At 36.8% G+C, this 20422-nt stretch overlaps 1 protein-coding gene across 3 annotated transcripts in view; it reads left to right on the forward strand.

The window, feature by feature from the left end:
- Positions 1-20422, forward strand: part of ppp4r1 (protein phosphatase 4, regulatory subunit 1) — a 96036-nt gene that overhangs the window by 14195 nt on the left and 61419 nt on the right. The window contains exons 3-6 of one of the 3 annotated variants that reach the window (XM_051928870.1): positions 1224-1359; positions 8214-8320; positions 9931-10073; positions 14065-14211. In XM_051928870.1, the coding sequence (XP_051784830.1) occupies positions 1224-1359; positions 8214-8320; positions 9931-10073; positions 14065-14211 (533 nt within the window). The remainder of the gene's footprint in view (positions 1-1223; positions 1360-8213; positions 8321-9930; positions 10074-14064; positions 14212-20422) is intronic. The other 2 variants (XM_051928871.1, XM_051928872.1) reach the window with 2 other exon arrangements.

A 20422-nucleotide genomic window follows, 5' to 3' on the forward strand; every position in this document is an offset into this window, starting at 1 on the left:
TTGCCTATTTATCATTAATGTGTGAAGTTCTCATTTATCTCTTCTGAAGTAATTGTTTCACATTTAAATCTTCCTCCTCTGAAATGAATCTTTCGAGTCCAGCATAACATTGTATTTTTTTTGCATGAACTAAGTAATACATGTATTTATACATTGCAGGAGAGGTAGCAAAATTTGAAAGATGCCAGAGTTAAATTAACATGAATCTTCTGAAAGAAAATACATAGGTGAATTAGGCCAAGTGCACTTTATTCTTTAAATTAGACTTTAGATTTTGCTGCTAGTGTCAATGATAAATCCTTGTACTTTTTATCTTTTAGATTTTTTTAATGTTGTGGTGGGAGAGTAAAAATGCACCATAAATGAAACATTTCATATTTGAACACTTAAGAAAAAATAATGTAGGGCTCTGTACATATATATGGCCAGCGTGTGAGTCTGGCAATGAATTATTGCCTGAGCCCAGCTGTGCTTTCTTTACCTTTGATTTTCTGTTTAAACCTTTCTAGAAGTGGGTCACCTTTCCTTTTCAGATTAGCTGGAATTATGGACAGACTCTACGAGGTTAAAAATGTACTGACACCCGACATTAACTCTTTCCTGACTTCTACATATTTAGCTCCACAATTATGTTTTTCTATTAGTGCCGTTTCAAAAGTGGGAAAATACAAAATACCTTAACGCACAGCTTTACTTTTGTATTTTCACTATGTATTTCTTAGTGAGCTGAGTTGCCTGTACTTTGTATTGTGGTCATGTTGCCCAAATTTACTTAGAAATAAATGTGATATATCAGCCTGGCTTAATTATTTGCATTTCAGAAATTTCAACTGGTCGAAATGACGTGTTCTCTGGAAAGTTCAGAGGTCTGTTGTACTTAATAGTTTGTGGTATTAAAACATGCCAACTAATAGTACAGTGGGCACAAGCTAGGAGGCAACCTGAAACAGTCCATCACAGGTCACACTCTTGCATGTGTGCATGCATGCTCTTTCCAAAAAAATGCCAGGATAAAGTAGCCTGTTAAAACACATCATCTTGTATTTTATTATTGTACAGATTTTTTTGTTAGGAGTACAAACATTACAGTGAAGTTGAATACCTTTGCACATATTTTGTTTTCCCGCAAACCTTCATTTGGGTAAATTGCTTTACAAGCAAATATTGGTCTGGTTTCTTGTATTTATAGTTGTAGTCTAACTGCTTTCTGGTATCTCTGATAGTTGGTGTGGATGACTACAGCTCAGAGTCTGATGTCATTATTATACCTTCAGCACTGGACTTTGTGTCACAAGATGAGATGTTGACGCCTTTGGGAAGACTGGATAAATACGCTGCAAGTGAAAATATTTTTAACAGGTATGAAAACAAATGGGGGTGTGGGTGCAACATAATATTAATCTGCTTTTACTTATAAATAAATCTGAAAGACAATAGGAATTTGGTTGGGTTTTGAAACAATTTACAAAAAGGCTTGTACTTCTAATGTGTGTACTGTATATGTGAGAATGTGTTTATAAACCCTTGAAATTCTCTTTTATCTTACTTGATTTATTTGATGTAATATGATATTTGTATTGCCATCCATTTAAATTTTGTAAATGAAGTGAATTGAGTTTCATAAATATACAAATAGAGATTCCTTTTCTATAGTGTATATAGGTTTTTTTCCTGTTTGTGAGACAGGGAGCCAGCAGAGGACTTGCTTTGAAAAACCTTATATTTGAGCAAGACACCACACAGTGTAAACAATGTGCTACAAAGAATGTGGGGTCCAAGGGCTTTGATATTTAGTACCATCTGGGAAGTGTAGATGTGGGACTCTAAGTTTGAGTGTTATCTACTCCTTTATAGACAGACTGAAAAGACACATCTGAAGCTTGCTGAATTCCTATTGAACCCATGAGACTGTGATCTCTTGTGCACACTTAAGAGTTTTGTAGCTCAGTGTGATGTAGCCTCAGGTTTAGGATGAATAGCTAAGCAGTGTTATAACATTTTTCAGTAGAGCTGTGCTTTCTGCTGATTGGGAGTGTCTGTGTGCCTCTCTTTTTGAGTGTTCTAGCCACAACCCAGCAGCAGACCCAGAGCACAGTGAAGGGAATATGCAGTGCATCACTGATCTGGGGGTACCTAGGTTTTTACCAGAAGGAGCAGGAAACTGTTATTGAGGTTAGAGTGGCCTGGTACATCTAGCTTTAGGTTTTGCTGCTGTGACCTTCGTAAGGAGCATAGTTGATTTATATTAATATATATATATATATATATATATATATTTATATACATCTATCTATTATATAAAAATAATTTTGAGTCGAGACGTGATCATCTCAGGGAGACACTTTGAAGTCCTGCGAGACTACTTGCAATGTCATGCCCTACTGACAAACAATTTCTCGGAGACACTTTAACATTAAAGAAGTGAGACAAAAGGACAGCTGCTGTACTGGCTTTTAAATGATTGTCGCGCAGCACAATATGCAGATCACGCAGCATGGCAGCAGTAGCTGCTATACAGGCTTTTAAATATGAGGTTAAAAATTTCATTGTGGATGGTAATAAATGTGATTTTTTTTTTTTTTTTTTTTTTTTTTTTTCTTTTCTGAAAATGATGCTATAATTGTGCTCTGATTGGGTTGTGCTTATTTTGTGGCCCTTCCCTTATTGGATCCAGCTCATTACACAAAAAAAAAAAAACATTACTAACATAATGGGCATAAAATAGCTTCTTTCCATGGTGGTTGTTGTGCTGCTTACCTATATGTATCTGAATTGCGTTTTGTAAAGTTTAAATGCTGTATACAAGTGGTAAAACCAAATTACTTACCAGTCGCTACAGTTTTGCAATAAATTCTGTGGCCAGTGACATCACCATTGTAGTGAAAAATTCAGAGCCCTGTGAAAATCAAATTCTAAATAACTAAGTTGACAGCCTCTTATCAGTGTTTATTAAACTTAATTTGCTCAGTAAGGAGGAGCGCATTCCACAGCAGAATTAATAAAAATGTGCTTGACACATTGGATGGGTATAGAATGCAGCCGAGCTCACAATATTAAAGAAAAGAGACACGAAAGCACAATGCAGTAAAGCAGCAGTATGGATGCACACGCTTTATTTCTTGAGTTAGTTTTAAAATTTTCCTTTGGTGCATGATGTGGTCTGATTTCTCATGAATGAGCATAGAGCTAAACCTTTTTTCCCCCTTAATTGTAGCTTTAACATTTTTTTTTGTTTTTATTTAATGACAAGGTGACCGTCGAAAGTTCTGAAGACACTTACTTTCAGCTGTAATTTGTGCATTAAAGTGACATGGGGGCAATTAGCTCTGACTCTCTAAAGAATTTTTTTCTATTTTGTGAACATGCGATGATAGTTTTTAAAGCACACGGTAATTTGATATTCACAGGGCACTACATTTTTCACTACAGTCCTTTCAAGGAGTTTGCTACCAATGCACACGTACCCAGTGTAGGCAAAGGTCACCGTCAGTTGCATTTCTGTTTAAAAACTTTTTAAATGAAAAAGTGGTAGTGTGGATATTGCCTTAATCGAACAGTTTTTTGAATAATAAAAATCAAATAATTGTTTCCTCTAAGCAAAGGAATTCTTAGAAAACATTTCTTTTATTGCTGATTTATCATGTTTTCTGCAAGTATGACTTGTTGGCTTGTTATACTGTTATTTTTCTGTCTGATATACATTACCGGTGAATAGTTTTAGAACACCTCAGTTTTTCTTTCAAATTTAATAAGGTACAATGTAATAATACAATGAACGACCTAAAATGGTAACTAATAAACTGTCATAGGTTTAATTTGAAAGTTTAGGTTAGCAAAAACTGAAAAAGAAGGAAATTTCAGAATATTACAAATAGGCCTTCTTCAGGGAACAACTAATAAGTTAGACCCTATAGATGTTCTCCAGCCATCAAAGTAAATTTAAGCCTTGCAAGTTGAAGCAAACAATTTGCACAAGTGTCCTGTTGATTAAAAACCCTCTGTCTGTCTTAAAGCAGAATTGGAAGAGACTGTGTTACTGCACCCTCTGAAGGACTGCTTGGACACTACTGATAATGGAAAGAAAACGGCAATTAACAAATGAAATGGGACTGAGCATTATGTCAGTTATAAGTGTAGGCCTTTTCATTTAGAGAAATTGCAAAAAAAAAACAAAAAAACTAAGTGCCAGTGAGTATGGTGTTCTACATAATCCAAAGGAAACTGGAAGAAACTCTAATAGGAAGACATCTGGCACACCCAAAGTTACAACCCAATCAAAAGGCAAGTTTCTGAGGGTCACCAGCTTGTGTGATAGGTGCCTCACAGCACAACAAGCTTAACGATATTCAGAAAAAATCAAGTCTCAGTTTTAACTGTAAAGAGGAGACTTTGTGCTGCAGGTTTGACAGGGTGAGTGGCAGTAAGAAAGCCATTCCTTAAAGGACAAAATAGGATCTTGAAATACCATCTGTGTATTACTGCAGACTGGAAGAAAGTGTTGTGGACCGATGAATCAAAATTTTAAATCACTCAGGGTATGCCTTCAAGTTGGTGAAAGGATGGTTCCTTAGTGTGTGACACCAATTGTCAAACCTGGAGGAAGACGTGTGATAGTCTGGAGTTTTTTTGGTAGGAGCAGAGTTAGTGAATTTTAGAGTGACTGGCATTCTGAATCAAAAGGGTTACTATGATTTTCCTGTTATATCAGCAAGAGGTGGATACTTTCATGAATCAAAAATTTGAATAATACTGTATTTTGTACATTTTATGATTCCTTGACTTTTTTTATTTGCCATTGTTTATTTGTTCTATGCCTTGATTTCATGAAACATTGATTACAAACTGCATGCATTTCCATAAAAACTGAAAAGTTGAGAGGTTTACGTACATTGGGAGAGCAATTGGGGGGGTGGGTTCATGAGGCCACTGGAAAGGGGCGTGTGGCACTCCCGATATCTTTACAAAAGAATGAAAATCCAAGTCTTTAGAGTCCAGGTGCTTCCTGTATTGCTGTATGGTTGCGAGACATGAACTCTGTCCAGTGACCTGAGACGAAGACTGGACTCCTTAGGTACTGTGTCGCTTTGGACAGTCCTTGGGTAACGCTGGTTCGACTTTCTGTCAAACGAGCGGTTGCTAAAGGAGTCCTGAATGAGGCACATTACCTGCATTGTGAGTAAGAGTCAGTTATGGCACTATGGCCATGTGACACGATTCCCCAAGGTTGATCTTGCTCGCGGGATCCTCATTGTTGAGGACCCGAGCAGCTGGGACAGGTTTAGGGGACACCCACTTAACACCTGGCTGCTGCAGATACATGGTCATTAATACATGTATTAATGAGGTAGAGTGAAGGAAAAAGGTTGCTCATGTACATTTAAGTTCTTTGGGTAATGTAGCCATATAACATTGCATAATACAGATTGTTTCTGCCCAGTTTTCAAATTTGATGTTGGTTTATAATTTAAATTGAACTTTTTGATTTTTAGTCTCAAAAGTTAATAATATTAAAAGGGTGAATATCGTGTCTGTGGTGTTTAATGAGGAGTACATTCAGTACTTTACATTTTTTCTTGGTGTTTCACTTTGGATTCAGTCATTAATTAAAATTGTAGAATTGTGTTTTTAATTTTTTTCTTAACCAGAAAACAAGAGGTGGAAATAACAAGGATGCCAAGCACTTGAATAATCACTTTGTACTTTTGAGTGTTTTATTATAATGTGGCTCTAACAGTAAGTCCACAAAAGCATTTTGTTCATTAAGTTGCCAATGAAATGCTAGTACCTGTACTGGCAGGATCTAAACCTATCATGCCATTCCATAATTCAATTCGTCATGCATACGACTCTGCTTTAATGATACTGGGCTAATTTAGAGCTTGCTGCCTTATAGCTCAACTTGCAGAATACCTTGGAAAGACTTGTATGAGAATAGGGCGAGTATGTAATCTCCACACAGCTGGTGAACGAGCACAGTTCTGTCTTTTCAACCCAGTTAATTTAAATAAAATAGAAATTAAGATGTATATTCTTGGAATTTATAAAACTTAAGTTTATAATGGGAAGGCATAAAAACATACATGAAAATGGATACAGAGCAATAACAAAATAGTTTTGTAAATTAATGGCTTTTTCAGACTGTCAAGTACTGTATATCAGTATGTCCATATATGCTGACAAAAGGAAAAAGAAAAGAGCTTAAACGGTTGTAAGAAGGTAGAGGTACCAACAGCTTAACCAAGCTACCTTGGCTGTAATGGCTGTGTTTTTGCAGTTTGCTATCTTGTAAATTTGAATACCTAGCCATTAATACATTGGTTATGTGCCTCCAGTATTTTGTAATCTATGCACTAAATCTAAATGAGACCAGAGTTAGCTTGTTGGGATTCTTTATCCATTTCTTGGCTGGCAAGTTCTATGGATCCACTTCGTTTAATAATCTCAACTTGAATTAAATGTGTTTTTGCTTCCTTATTCAGTTTGCCCTGGCATGATTCTTTGTCTTTCACTCTTTGTCCATACGTTTTTACTTTTGTAAAAAGCATTGTGGTTTCTCGCAGTTACATCACTACTACCAGCATTCCTCACTGTAAAACAAAACAAAACAAAAAAAAAAACGGGGCAATCCTGTAAAAACAATATCTATACTCCATAATACAATCTGGGGTGACGTATTTCTCACTCCCAATACAACATATTTAACTGTTATTTTTGTTTTTTGTTTTTTTTTCTTTATCTCCAGCTGAACCTTGAATGTGTTTAGTTTTTTGCCCAAATATTTTATGTGGCCAAAAAACTGGTGCATTCCAGCCTAACTTAATGAATGGGGCATGATAACTGCCCTTGACATACTGCTTTTTTTAATTGGACTAATTACTATATTTGCCAGTTATCAGATGACTGGTAATATACCTGTAATTTCTGAAACAGTTATGCTGAAATATATAATTAATGATATTCATTATTTGATATTGTTAAAGAAAAAATTTTTAGTTGTTCTTTAGGTTGGTTATGGTAGATGAAATTTGTGGAAGTATGTCATTATTTATAAATCCCATTTCCTTTTGTCTTTTGAAGGATAAATTCTCAAAGTGCTTGACAGGCTCAAAGGCTAGATTAACTGTAAAAGCACAAGTGGAGAGCACTCTTTTAAACCACCTACTATGTTTCTGATACCATGGTATTTCAGAATGCTGAGTATTTGACGGTACTGTTCATAATGATTTAATCCTTTTGTTTGTTTTGTGTTTATTCGTTCTGATACATTGTTAAACCAACCCAGTATAAAAGCCCCTCTTAATTTTCCTGCAACCTCTTAGTTTTCATAAGTCATAGCAAATACATTTGGAGGACTTTTAAGTACTTTAATTTCTGGTGTCGCACACATAAGGTTGTCCTTCTGCCTTCAAGCTGAACAATGGAGTTTTTATTTAATGGAGTTATGTAGCAGGCAAAACATGGGTCGTATAAATTTGCATTTCAGGTGAAACAATTGCTTTAAGTGAAAAGTACCAGAACTCCACTGCTCATGCTGAAGTAACTAATGGCACGTTTTATACATGTATGCACATGAAATATGAACTTTGACAATACAAGCTAAAGTAACTTCTGTCTCCTCTCTCAAATTCAGTGCTTACCCCAGCATTCTACTAAATTAAACTTGTACGGTCAGATTGAAACTAGAAAGAGGGGTAATGCTTTGTCAACCAAGTGAAAATCTTTCTTAAAAATGTAAAAAAATAATCATAGGTTCATCCTGCAGAGCAAAATTCTGCTTTGCATATATACAAAAAAAGGACACCGTTTTAGAATTCAAAGGCTGTGAAAACACTATCATTCTCATGTGGTGTTAGTGACAGCAAGTATGACAGCATCAAACACTTTTTTGTGGAACACAATTCTACGGCTAAAAGCAGGAAATCTAATGTTAAAGACCGTATGTCTTTTGGTAAAGTAAGTGCGTGCTATGGCTATGTACTTATTTCGTTAACATTCTTGTAAGATGATTTGAAAACTGAATGTTTGGAACTTTTATTGTGGAAATATTATTCTGCTGTGCATAGTTTGTGTTTTTACGCTCAAGGCAGTTTTATTATCCTTTTTAACATATTATAAAATTCTATAATTTGTTTTATGCTGTGGCTGAATACATATTACTGAGGACTTTATAGTATAAGCATTGCTAAATAGCATTAATTCTTTTTGTAAAACAGACAAATGGTAGCACGAAGTTTGTTGGACACCTTAAAAGCAGTAAGTGAAGATGAAAGGGACTGCATTGCTGTGCTGGAGAGAATTAGCAGACTTGCTGAAGATTCAGGTATGTGTCACTTTGTGATACGGCTGTTAACAGATGAGGACTAATTTAAGTTCTATGAATTAAGCATTTATTAAAGTGAGAGAATAGGTTCAAGCAACTGTTGTGTGAGGTTGTTGCCATACTATAATCCCAAACTACTTTCTATAGTTGTAAACAACAGAAAAAAAACTAATTTCATTGATAATTTGTAAAGCAGTTAAAAGGCAACCTCTTGGTTGCTTTCATCCAGAAATGTTTAATCAAATTTTGCACCTTAAACAGAGATTGAATTGATCTTGGAAATTTGGGGTCATTTGCTATAAATTAGTTCCCCTTAAAATGTTAACTATTTATGTGCTCATAAGGAGTATTCCCACATATTTCTTGTATTGCTACCACATATTTTGATATTTAAAGAACATGTATTAATTTTTTCCTAGGTTTATCTAAGAAATGTGTTAAATGGGATGTCATGTTTGTATAGTTTTCAGGTTTGCCAAACAGGATATAGGTTAGATTACTTGCATAGTCAAAGGTTTATCCCATTCTTTCTGGCAGATCCTCTCAAGCTCCTTTAGGCTGAAAGAGGAGCATCTGTAACTTGCCATCTTCTGGTCTGTCCACACATGTAGAGTGCTTTGGCTGGATTACTCAAGGGCAGCCAGAGACTTGTTCCAAAGCTGCCTAGTGTTTTCTGGGCTGAATGACTCAGGTCATTGTCATGCTGAAAGGTGAACTGTTGCCCTGGTCTCAGGTTGCAAGGACTCTGGAGGAGGTTTTCTTCATTCGCCTCTCTTTATTTGTGTCTCTTCATCCTATCCTCAATTCTGACCAGTCTTACTATCCCTGAGAAGCAAATATATTCTACTTGAGCTGCTTCTGTCTAGCCATTCTACCATAAAAGCCTCATTGGAGGAGTGCTGCTGAGATGGTTGTCCATCCAACAGGTTGTCCCATATCAGCAGAGGACTTCTGAAGCTTGTTAAAATGATTATTTGGTTTGGGGCCCTTCTTGCCCAGTTGCTCAGTTTGGATGAATAGCTAACTCTAAGTAGTGCTTTGGTGTTTCCAGACTTCCATTTCACAATTCTCCTCGGAACACTCAAAGCTTCAGAAATTATTTTATACCTTTGCCTTACCAATATTTTGACTATAAAAGATCTATAGTGAGTTCTTTGGACTTAATGGCTGGGTTTTTGTCCTGGCATGCAGTCTAAGTTGTGGAAACATATACACAGGTATGTACTTAAACTCTGGTCAACTAGTTTAATTTGCTTCAGATTGACTCTGATCAATTTTTAAACACATCTGAAGGATAATTACAGGATTCACCTGACCATAATTTGAAGTAATGTAGAAAAGGGTCTGAATACTTAGTTTTTGATGTTTTTTGTAAATTTGCAAACCTTTCAGAAAACATTCTTTCACTTTGTCATTATGGGTTATTGAGTGTGGATTGAAAAATGGTAAATGTATCCATTTAAAATTAAATCTAACATATTAAAGTGTGCAGAAGGTGGAGGGGTCTGTATATTTTCTGAATCCACTGTAAATCTGAAATTGCATTTCCTTAATTTTGAAGTAATTAGGATGAATTTGATGTTAGCATTAAAGTAATGTTTGTTTTCTAGAGCCTACAGTGCGGACAGAACTAATGGAGCAGGTTCCTCAGATAGCGATTTTCTGTCAAGAAAACAGGCCTTCCATTCCATATGCTTTCTCCAAATATTTGTTACCAATTGTGGTTAGGTACCTCGCAGATCAAAATAACCAGGTAGGTCTAAAAGTTTATATACAGTATTAATAATTTTTAGGAAAAAAAGTTTAACATTTTAAATTTTGTGCATAAAGCTTCTGTATAGTATATATTCTTTCAGAAGTTTAAAAGTTTTAAATTAAGATTAAAATTATTACTTTTATAACAAACGTAAAGAATCCCTGAAAGCTTGTTAAGGGCTTTACTCTTTTTAACACATTGATGTAATTTTATTGAATTATCATTAAAATAGTTTAAGATTTTTGCAGTAATTTTTTTTTTCTCCTCGTTGCATTGCATTTGTTTTTCTTTAGCACATATTAATGTTAACAAATTCAAATTTAATTTCTGTTTTACTGTTTTTGTTGGAGTATTGAGGGTGTTACAGGTATAGCTGTTTTTGTGAGGAGTAAATAGTTGCAGAATAGCGACCTGTTGTTGGGCTGTTTAGTGTCGAAGATAAAAATATTAAATAAATAGGCATTTTCCTATAAACGATCTTTGTTTTCAAGAACCAATGAGTTCCTGTACAATGTAGACACTGGGTCACTTGTGGTCCTAGGCCACAGTAGTTTGTTGTGCAATTCCATCACACCAAAGGGTCTGTCACCTTCATTCAAAATATTTCCAGGGCAAGATCCAACCTGTGAACGTTGTAATCGAGCTCCAACTTAACTAGGCCACATATATTGGGTGTGTATTTAACATCATTCTGGACAATAATTTTTAAATGCCTAACAGACAGCCTTGGTGTGTCAATAACTCCTAATCCATTAATAGCAGTGTTTGGTGTACTCCCAGATGTTGCCTGTGCTTGTGGTCAACCAGTCGGCACAACTCATCGCCTGAACCCAGGCTACTATAGTTCCTGGTTGAATTAAAAATACATGTCATGGAGTAGGAGCTAAAAAAAAGTACCAGGAACTACAAATGCCACAAGTTCCTGTAGTGGGAATGCTAGTCTCTGGTTTCTAAGAAAAGTTCCTGTGGTGGGAAGGTGCCTCTAGACTCCAGAATATTTAGGATGAATAGTGATATAGAAATTGCCGAGTAGAATCTGCATATGGTAATAACAGTACTTTTCCCCTTACTCTAAAGTGAAGCTATAGTATCAGATGAAGCCATGTTTATTAAATCTCGGTACTATGTGCTGCCTTTTATCATGAAATGTGTCAGGTTTAATTGCAGAGCCTAATCTTATCATCTTCAAGTTGATAGCACCCAGTGTATATTTTTAATACCTTTCAAATCTGGCAGCAGCGAGTAAAGGCTGAAAATTTATATTATAGAACCTGGTCCACTGAAGCGATGAGGGGAGGTCTGTAATGCTATGAATATGCTTACTAGGTTGAATTTAGTTATTCCAATGAAGCAGAATAAAAATGTACCCAATTAAACTTTAGATATATTTCAAAAATTTGGGACCAACAGAGAAGAAAGTAATGTAAAAGAAGACTAAGAACTCTCGAGATTAAGGAATGTAAAATTTCTTTTAAAAGAAATTTATGAACAATTACTGTTTTTAAATGCAGAAATTATCTGAGTGTTTTCTGTAACTGTTAAAATATTACAGCTTTTGAAGCTATTACAATACCTGTTGATTTATAGTTTTCTTGATTATTTTCAGCTGCCCTATATTTGGCACCATTAAAATATTCAGAGGCTAGGCTCTGAAAGAAATTCAGTTGCACAACGTGGAGTTGAAGATGTCCGGGTTGTTGTGCTGAAGAACAAATGACTATAAATATCAAGTTTAGAAACTGGTCTGAATTTTGTTTTTATATTTTAGCAGAATATTTGCTTCATTTTAGTTGAAGGAGATGGCTGAAAAGTTTATTTTAATTCCAGTAACTTCAGGATTTTTTCTATTTGTGTAATTTTCTTGTCACTTGCAGTTAGCAAGCCAAGTTAACATTTAATAATTTATTTTAACCAGTATATTAAATGTATGTAATAAAAATCTTGATTTAATCAGGATTCAGATTCAACATACTTTCGATAATTTTTGACTACTCAAATTTCAAATTTGATAGTCTCTAGGTTCATTTTGACTTTTCCTTAATCAGGATTCAGATTCAACATACTTTCGATAATTTTTGACTACTCAAATTTCAAATTTGATAGTCCATCCATCCATCCATTTTCCAACCCGCTGAATCCGAACACAGGGTCACGGGGGTCTTCTGGAGCCAATCCCAGCCAACACAGGGCACAAGGCAGGGAACCAATCCCGGGCAGGGTGCCAACCCACCGCAGGACACACACAAACACACCCACACACCAAGCACACACTAGGGCCAATTGAGAATCGCCAATCCACCTAACCTGCATGTCTTTGGACTGTGGGAGGAAACCGGAGCGCCCGGAGGAAACCCACGCAGACACGGGGAGAACATGCAAACTCCACGCAGGGAGGACCCGGGAAGTGAACCCGGGTCCCCAGATCTCCCAACTGCGAGGCAGCAGCGCTACCCACTGCGCCACCGTGCCACCCAATTTGATAGTCTCTAGGTTCATTTTGACTTTTCCCTTTTTATTTAGAAATATCTGAACTACATTTTAACTAGTCAGAATTAAAATATTTCTGCAATTACCTGTAATTCTAATTCTGCGTTTATCCAAAATTACCAAAAGTTATGCAGCTGTTAGTTTGCTTCATATGATGATTCAGGCAACAGTGTGACACGTGTTCAAATAATTCCACAGACCGGATATCTTCATTTTAAAAGTTTTAGTAAAATTTCAAAGCAATTCACACAAAAATAGAAAAAATAATTGATGATAAAGAAAATTTCTGTTTGTAAGACTTGTATATCTTGTTTAATTTCTTTAAGTTTGGTCATACAGTTGTACTTGAGGCATGTTAAGCAAGTTAAACATGTTAAAGACACGTTCAAAATGGTCAGAAAACTGTATGTCATCTTCTATTAGTAAAAATATCTGTTAGTTAATACTAGCAGTAAGACTATTTCCTAACTAGTCTACAGATATAACTAAGCATGTTCTATCTCATGTTAACTTATAGGAATAAAAGGCTATACTATATTCTAGGTAGCTGTAAGAAGCTGATGTTCCATAGAAGTTAAGCAAACATATGAATTTAACATCAAACGTTAACTTTCTAAGATTGGCTCTTATACTAATATAGACTACTTAAAATATACTTGCACACATAGTAAATTATAGATTTACATGTGTCAAAGTAAAAGCTGCATAGTAGTGAAACGGAATAGTCCATCTTCTTCACTTGTCACAGTGGAGTTGTTCATCTCTGAATCTGAATTGTGACAGGTCACAGTGTAATGTTTACTAAGGAGAATTAGCATTTTATTTTTAAACACCTTTCCATAATTCTCTACCCCCCCAATTTTCAATGTAAATAAGTACTAATTATCTCCAACCTTTATGTACTTATTTTTTTAATATACTGATTTTTACATTAATATATATCAGAATATGGTCAACAACATTTAACAAAAGACAAATTAGATTATTTAATTGATAATTGATTTATGTAACAATTTGTTGTATGTTGGTTTTCTTTGAGTGTTTTGTTCTTACCTCTAGCCCTATTTTTGTAAAAATGAGTGGTGTAGATGAAGTAAAATTGCTATGCAGTCAAATGTCTGAAGCACAGCAGTTTACAACTTTGTCAAGAAATTAAATCAGCAATAATAATGAGTGATTAAAATATGCAAGCCTGTTGTCTGTAGATACTCATTTTTACCCTGAGTCTTATTGCATATGTCATCCATAATTTTTGGTATGTTTGGCAATCACCCGTAACACAGTTAATCCCATTGTGTCACAGTAAGTTGAGTCTTGCTTTTCTCCTTGGCATTGTCAATAATTTTTCAATTTCACTTATACAGTACTAGTGTAATTGTATTGGTAACTATTTTACTAATAGTCCAGTTTTGTGCTTCTCTAACTTTTTAGTTACAAACATATTTCTCAAGACTGCTTCTAAGGGGACTAAAATCACGTTGTCCTTCCTTTTGGTTTATAGGTCCGTAAAACAAGTCAAGCAGCATTGCTGGTACTACTGGAACAGGACCTTATTGAAAGGTGTGATGTGGAAACCAAAGTGTGTCCAGTCCTTGTGGACCTTACTGCCCCTGACAGCAATGATGATGTTAAAACGGAAGCAATGGCTGTAAGTTTTCATTTATGTTATTGTTGTCTTCCTGGTAGTGGTGTATCTATAACTGCTGTGTTTACACCAGGCTAGGTGTTTGGGTTTATGGCCAAAAATGTATATCACAATGTAATTAAAAATTGTTATGTTATATAACACGGTATAATCTTATGTGCATTTACTTTTCAGATTGAATCCAATTTAGGTGATTCTGTTGGCCAGATTTCATAGGTTAACAGTGGATAGTTCAACTGTAGTGTTTCTTTTCATAAGGACCATTTTTTATCAACTCTAGTAATTTCCAAAATATTTGTAATGTGCAAATTATTAAAGTATGAACTCGGCAAGAAACAAACATATATTGCACATGCTATTAAAGACACAGAATCTTGGAAAATGTGTACCATATAGACTATACAGTGAAAAATTGAACAAGAATAACAATGAAAAAGCATTTAAAAATCTGTTCCCAATTTCTCTGGTTTTCCATTGAACAAAAACAAGCAAGCCCAAGTAGACTTTAATGTTGTCTTCAAAAACATTTTTGTGAACATGAAGAATTATATAAAGACGAAGAAACTGTACCTTTACATTGATTGAAAACTGCCTTAGCATAGGCTATCAGAAGAAGCTCTACAATACAAGCTACTAAAGAAAGTTTTCAAACCTGTAACACTACTGATATTAAGTGATCTTGAGAGCATACTTTCCAAAAAATTTCAAAATCCTCTTTCTGCTGAAATTAATGTTGGTAGAAATATTTTTAAAAGATATTCTAATTTAAAAAATCCCTATTTGTTCCAAACAAAACATCTTCAATTCCATTGCTTTCTAATGTTGTTGTGATATAGCATTTCAACATACTTGGATTAAAAAAAAAATTAATGAATGTTGTTGCCTAGTTATAACTATTTATACTTAAAAGTGTTCATACTTTTGCAGGGGCTCTGTACTTTCACATTTCCCTTTCTTTCTTAAGCATGTTTATTATGGTTAATCCAAGGCTATTTTATTATTTTTATCATCGACTATATCTTCCGGCAAGCATTAAATCACATCACAAATTTATTTTCTATTGGCAGCACAGAATTCATGTTAGTGGTTTTGTAGTACTTTATTTTCTAATATTTCGCATCTCTACATTATTTTTAGCTGTTCAGTTGTTTAGTGTCTGTAAAATGCATAGTTAGTATTCTCCAGAAAGACGCATTGATTATGCTATAATTGCATGTTTGAACCTGCCAGTTGAAAAGTTTATAGTTTAAAGTTTTGATGAGAAAAAAAGTTATGTTGTTTCATCATATCATACAGCATACGGTATATAATGTAATAACCCAAGGTACAGCAGAGGAAGACACCAAGATTCAATTAGATGTTTAATAGTCCTTGAAAGGACCCTGATCATTTACACAATTAGGCTCAGAAGATGCTGCTTTCTCACTTCAAAGGGGTTCACTGTCCCCACTGGGCTTTGCACTGTACCATACGCATTCTTTCCTTTGTAAGTCCAAGTCGGACCATCCAACCTGCTTTGCTGTTCATTACACACCTCCTTTTAAGCTTCTTAAGCTCATATGGCTCTGCCCCTTCTTTCACAGGTTGTGTTGCAACAATAACATTGCAAAATACAAATTTTAACAAAAGTAGTTAGCACTCTACTGCCATCTGATAGCACTGTCCACGATTATCATTATAGCATGCCTTTTCTGCAATACACATGTTTTATATAAACATACTTTTGGGCTTAGGTCATGTAGGCTGTACACTGCTTAATTGCTTGTGAACTTCTAAATTTAGCTGTAGCAAGATGAAGACTGTGTGGGCTTTCATTTCCACAGTTGTACCAACATATGCTGTGTTGTGTCAGAAGGACAAGTAACAAATTTAGCTTCCTGATGTACTGAACCACGGTAGAAAAGATACACAAAAATTTCAACCGGTTGACAGATTTCTATTGTTTAATTTTCACCAGTGTACACCCACCCTTGCCTATGCTGCCCTTAATCGTATTGGTAGCTTTTTTGAGTGGAACAAAAACCTTCCAGCATTTGTTCAAAATTTACTTTTAATAAACTTTCATTTATGCCTTATGTTTTTATTGAAATTTATTTTAAAATAAAAGGTGAAAATTCAATGTATTAATTCCCGTTGTAATTTTGAACTCTTCATTCATATCTCCTCTTCTATATGCTAAACTTTCTTTGCTGAACCTTATGTAATGCTGTGATTTTTTTTTTTTTTTTGTGTAATACTCAATTCAAACCTACTCCCAGTATTTCAGATGAGGATTTGCTAATGTGCTTTATAGCTTAAATCAAATAAAATTTTGTCACATACACATTATTGATACAGCACAATATGTACCGAAAGGCTTGGTTACTTAGCTACAATGACTGAGCATTTAAGAAAAATATAAAAGACAATAACAGTATGTGATTTATAATAGTTAAAATCATTACTAGAATTATAAATACTAGCTGAATTCAGAAATCAAGAAAAAATAAATACTTCTTGAAAGATGTAGTCGTGAATAGATGTTTTTGTAGAGATAACAGATAATGAGTCGAAAGATCTAACCCTAGAAAAAGCCACGTAGAACTGACCGTGGCTGAAGACTGGTTGTTGTAGATTAACGAAATCTTTGCAAACGTTTGTCCTTGGGACTTGTTGATAGTCATGGAGAAGGCGAGTCTGAGTGGGAATTGTGTATGTTTAAATGTAAAGGGGAGATTGGTGTCAGAAGGAAGGAGAGAGATTCTGGGAATGAAGATTGTTTCAGAATTTTGGATCGCGATCAGTTTGCAGTCAATAATATTTGTATGTATTCGGGTAACGATGAGTCTTGTTTCATTGCAAAGACCTTTTGATGGCATAATATTTCAGAGGAGCATAACTACAGCTCCCACCTTCAGATGAAGGATATGGGGAGGTATGCCAGTTGATGTGAGGGTGTGTATAAACTGTTGTGGGTACATTAGTTGATCATTAGGATCGTCACTGACTACTGTATCTACACTCTTGAAGGTCACTTTTTCACCCTGTGTAAGATCAAGAAGTTTGTTGTTAATATGTAGAGAATCGTCGTTTGTGACGCTAAGTATTGCACTTACAGCAAGTTATTGGGGCGTCACTGTCGAGAGATTTAATATTACAGTAAAGTTGAGCAACTGGGTCTTGTTGTGGTAAACATTGAGAAGGTAGTTCTGCTGTTAGCTTTGTTGCATGCATCTTGGACTTCCTGGAAATGTGGATAGTAATACGATCATTTTGCCTACACGTATGTTATTTTCAGTGTTTGCTTGCAGTGTGTCTGATAGTCCTTTGTATTGTTCCACACGCAGATCTTGTTGATCTTATCTGAGATAGTTGAGACGGGCGCCCTCCGTTTTAACATACACATCTATAAAGTACTGTTGGAATAGTTTGTCGCTGGAGTGCAAAATACTAAATGTATTCCTAATTGCTAATCTGTACGTGTAAAATTGGCATTGAGTAAGCCTTATTCGCTTGGCGGTTCTTTTATCGGGATCATGTTGTAAATCTTTGTGCCAGCCAATGTCTCTGTAAGGGAATAAAAGTGGGTAAACCATAACATGATGTTGTACAAAAACCTGTCGACAGAGAAGATACTGTCGTTCATTTTATAACAAAGGCTTCGGAAACAACCGTCGCAGTATAACGAAAATAGCAAGGTGTATGGGAGGCTGCAGGCAGCGAGGGGAAGGGTTTGGAAGAGGACGGATAGGAACGAGAAATGCCGTGTGGGCATGACCGGTTTTGAAATGGAAGTGGGACAAACCAGAAGAGAAATATATATGAGATGTGATCAATATTAAATATCTAAATACATAGTTTAGTAACTTAAATAACTTGGTGTAAGAGAGTTACAATAGGGCACCCTGTATTTCTAGATATTTTCCTTTTTCAAGATGCAGATGGACTGTGGGAAAGCTTCTCCTCAGTCTCCCTGAACTGGGCTTTAGGCAGTGGAATCTCACCTCAGCACTGAAAAGAGGCCGTTGTAGGAGTGGCTAGTGTAATCGATAATTTTCTTTGCACTGGTTCTGGGTATGATGTTAAACTGCATCCGGCCCTGCAAGCGGTCCTCCAACCTGCAGGGAACTCATGGGGGTTGGTGGCAGGGGGAAAAATAAAAAAAAACTTCATGCAGCCCTGGGATGACAGAGAGGACCTCTTTCTGTTCTCCGCAGGAGTAGCTCTGTTGCGAAGGCTGCTTGCATTATGAAGAGAATGGAGGGAAGCCCTCATGAGCCCTATCCCCGGAAGAGACAAAACCATCAGAGAATCAAGGGGGTCAGGCCTGTTGGGATGAGAACTGGTGTGGTGCTGAGGCATTGCCCGCTGCATGCCAGCACTCGGGTCCTAATTTGAGGTGACCTGTTTGGGTAGGTCCATGGAATGTCATGTCTCTGGCATGATGATCATCTGTCGGAGGAGCTGCGTAAACTCCACATTTCAGTGTGGTGCGCAGACCTGGGACTGGCCAGATCTCTGTAGGTGGGTACACCTTTCATTGGTCTGGTCGATCTGATGGCTGTTGTACTCGGGTAGTAGCTGTTACTGTAGTGGATTGGCTCCTTCCGATGCTATCCGATGTCACTCCTTTCAACAAGCATATTATGAGACTAAGTTTATGGCACTCTCTGGGTGCCTTGTCTGTTGTCTCAATGTGTGTTCCGACAGCAGTGGGTGATGTCTCTGTGAAAGAGACATTTTATTTGCAACTTCGATTGGTGGTTGATGGTGCCCACAAGGTGACACTCCTCTGGTCATGGGTGACTTCAATACAAGCACTGGCACTGACAGGGCTGTGTTGGTCCCCATGGGTCTGGTGACCGGAGTGAAAGTGGCTCCATGTTCCTTGATTTTGCAAAAGGTCAGGTTCTGTGCATCGCTGGATCTTGGTTCCAGCGCCCTGAGCCTCACTGTTGGACTTGGTACTCCAATACTGGTGGTGTGGCGAAGGAGATTGATCACATCCTTGTGGGCGGATGCTGGTGGCTCTTACAAAACTGCAGGGTCTACAGAAGTGCCTAGTTTGTGAATTCTGACCACTGACTTGTTGCTACTCTGAAGACCCAACTTAGGGCCACTAGGCTATCACCTTCTAGGAAAATGAGGCTGGACCTGGCCAGACTCCAAGATTAGACTGTTTGTGACAAGTTTACATGCAGTTTTTGTGAGGAACTTACAGAGTTGGGTGTAACTGCCGATCCTAATGTGATGTGGGAGACCTTCTGTGACAAGACCCTGAAAGTTGCTGAGGGTTGTGTTGGTGTTGCCAGTTTTCCCAGAAGGAAGTGTTTCGTCTTGCAGGGCACTCTGCGTCGCAGCGCAAGGCTTGATGGCAACTCTGGTCTGTGTTGGGAACGGAGAAGGATGGCTGTGAGGGCTTTGAGGGTAGATAAGGAGGTGTTTGTTACAGGAATCTGTGAGCAAGTGACGCACCAGCTATGGTCTAGTGACCCACGTCCTGCTTGCAGTGGAATTGAAACATTACGCACATCTAAATCTGTTCTTTGGAGAGTCGCAGTCAGGGCAGATGATGGAACAGTCCTTACGGATGACACTGCAGTTGTGACCCACTGGGCTGGCTACTTTGAGCAGTTGTTTAAAGAATTTGATCCTCTGGCTAGGTTGTTGAATATCTCTGGTCTGTGGTTCTTGAGGCGGATCCTCCAATTAGCTGTGAACCACCCAATCACACTGAGATTGCACAAGTGGTGAACTAGGTGAGGGTAGGGAAGACTGCAAAGATCTGTGGTATCTGGGGTGAGCTTCTCCAGGCTTGTGGTAAGGTTGTCCTCTTGGCATTGCAAGCAATTTTTGCTTTCATTTGGGAGACTGGTGTCATTCCAACTGACTGGAAAACGGGACTTGACATCCCTATCTGGAAAGGGAAGGGTGATCACTTAATTTCGGCTACTACAGGAGGATAACACTGCCCTCGGTGCCAGGTAAGGTCCTTGCTAGGGTCATCATCAATAGGATCTGTGATAACTTACTCACAACTGGAGCAATCTGGTTTTACACCTAAGAAGTCTACCCTCTACCAAATCCTGGCACTGAGAGTTCAAATGGAGCACAAACATGAATATCAACAGTTTCTTAGCAGCCTTTGTTGATTTTCATAAAGCATTTGGCTTGGTTGATCAAGCTGCCCTGTGAGACATCCTGAGACTTCGTGGGATCCCCTCAAGGTTGCTGG

This window comes from Erpetoichthys calabaricus, chromosome 6 (assembly GCF_900747795.2).
Source record: "Erpetoichthys calabaricus chromosome 6, fErpCal1.3, whole genome shotgun sequence".
NCBI lineage: Eukaryota > Metazoa > Chordata > Cladistia > Polypteriformes > Polypteridae > Erpetoichthys > Erpetoichthys calabaricus.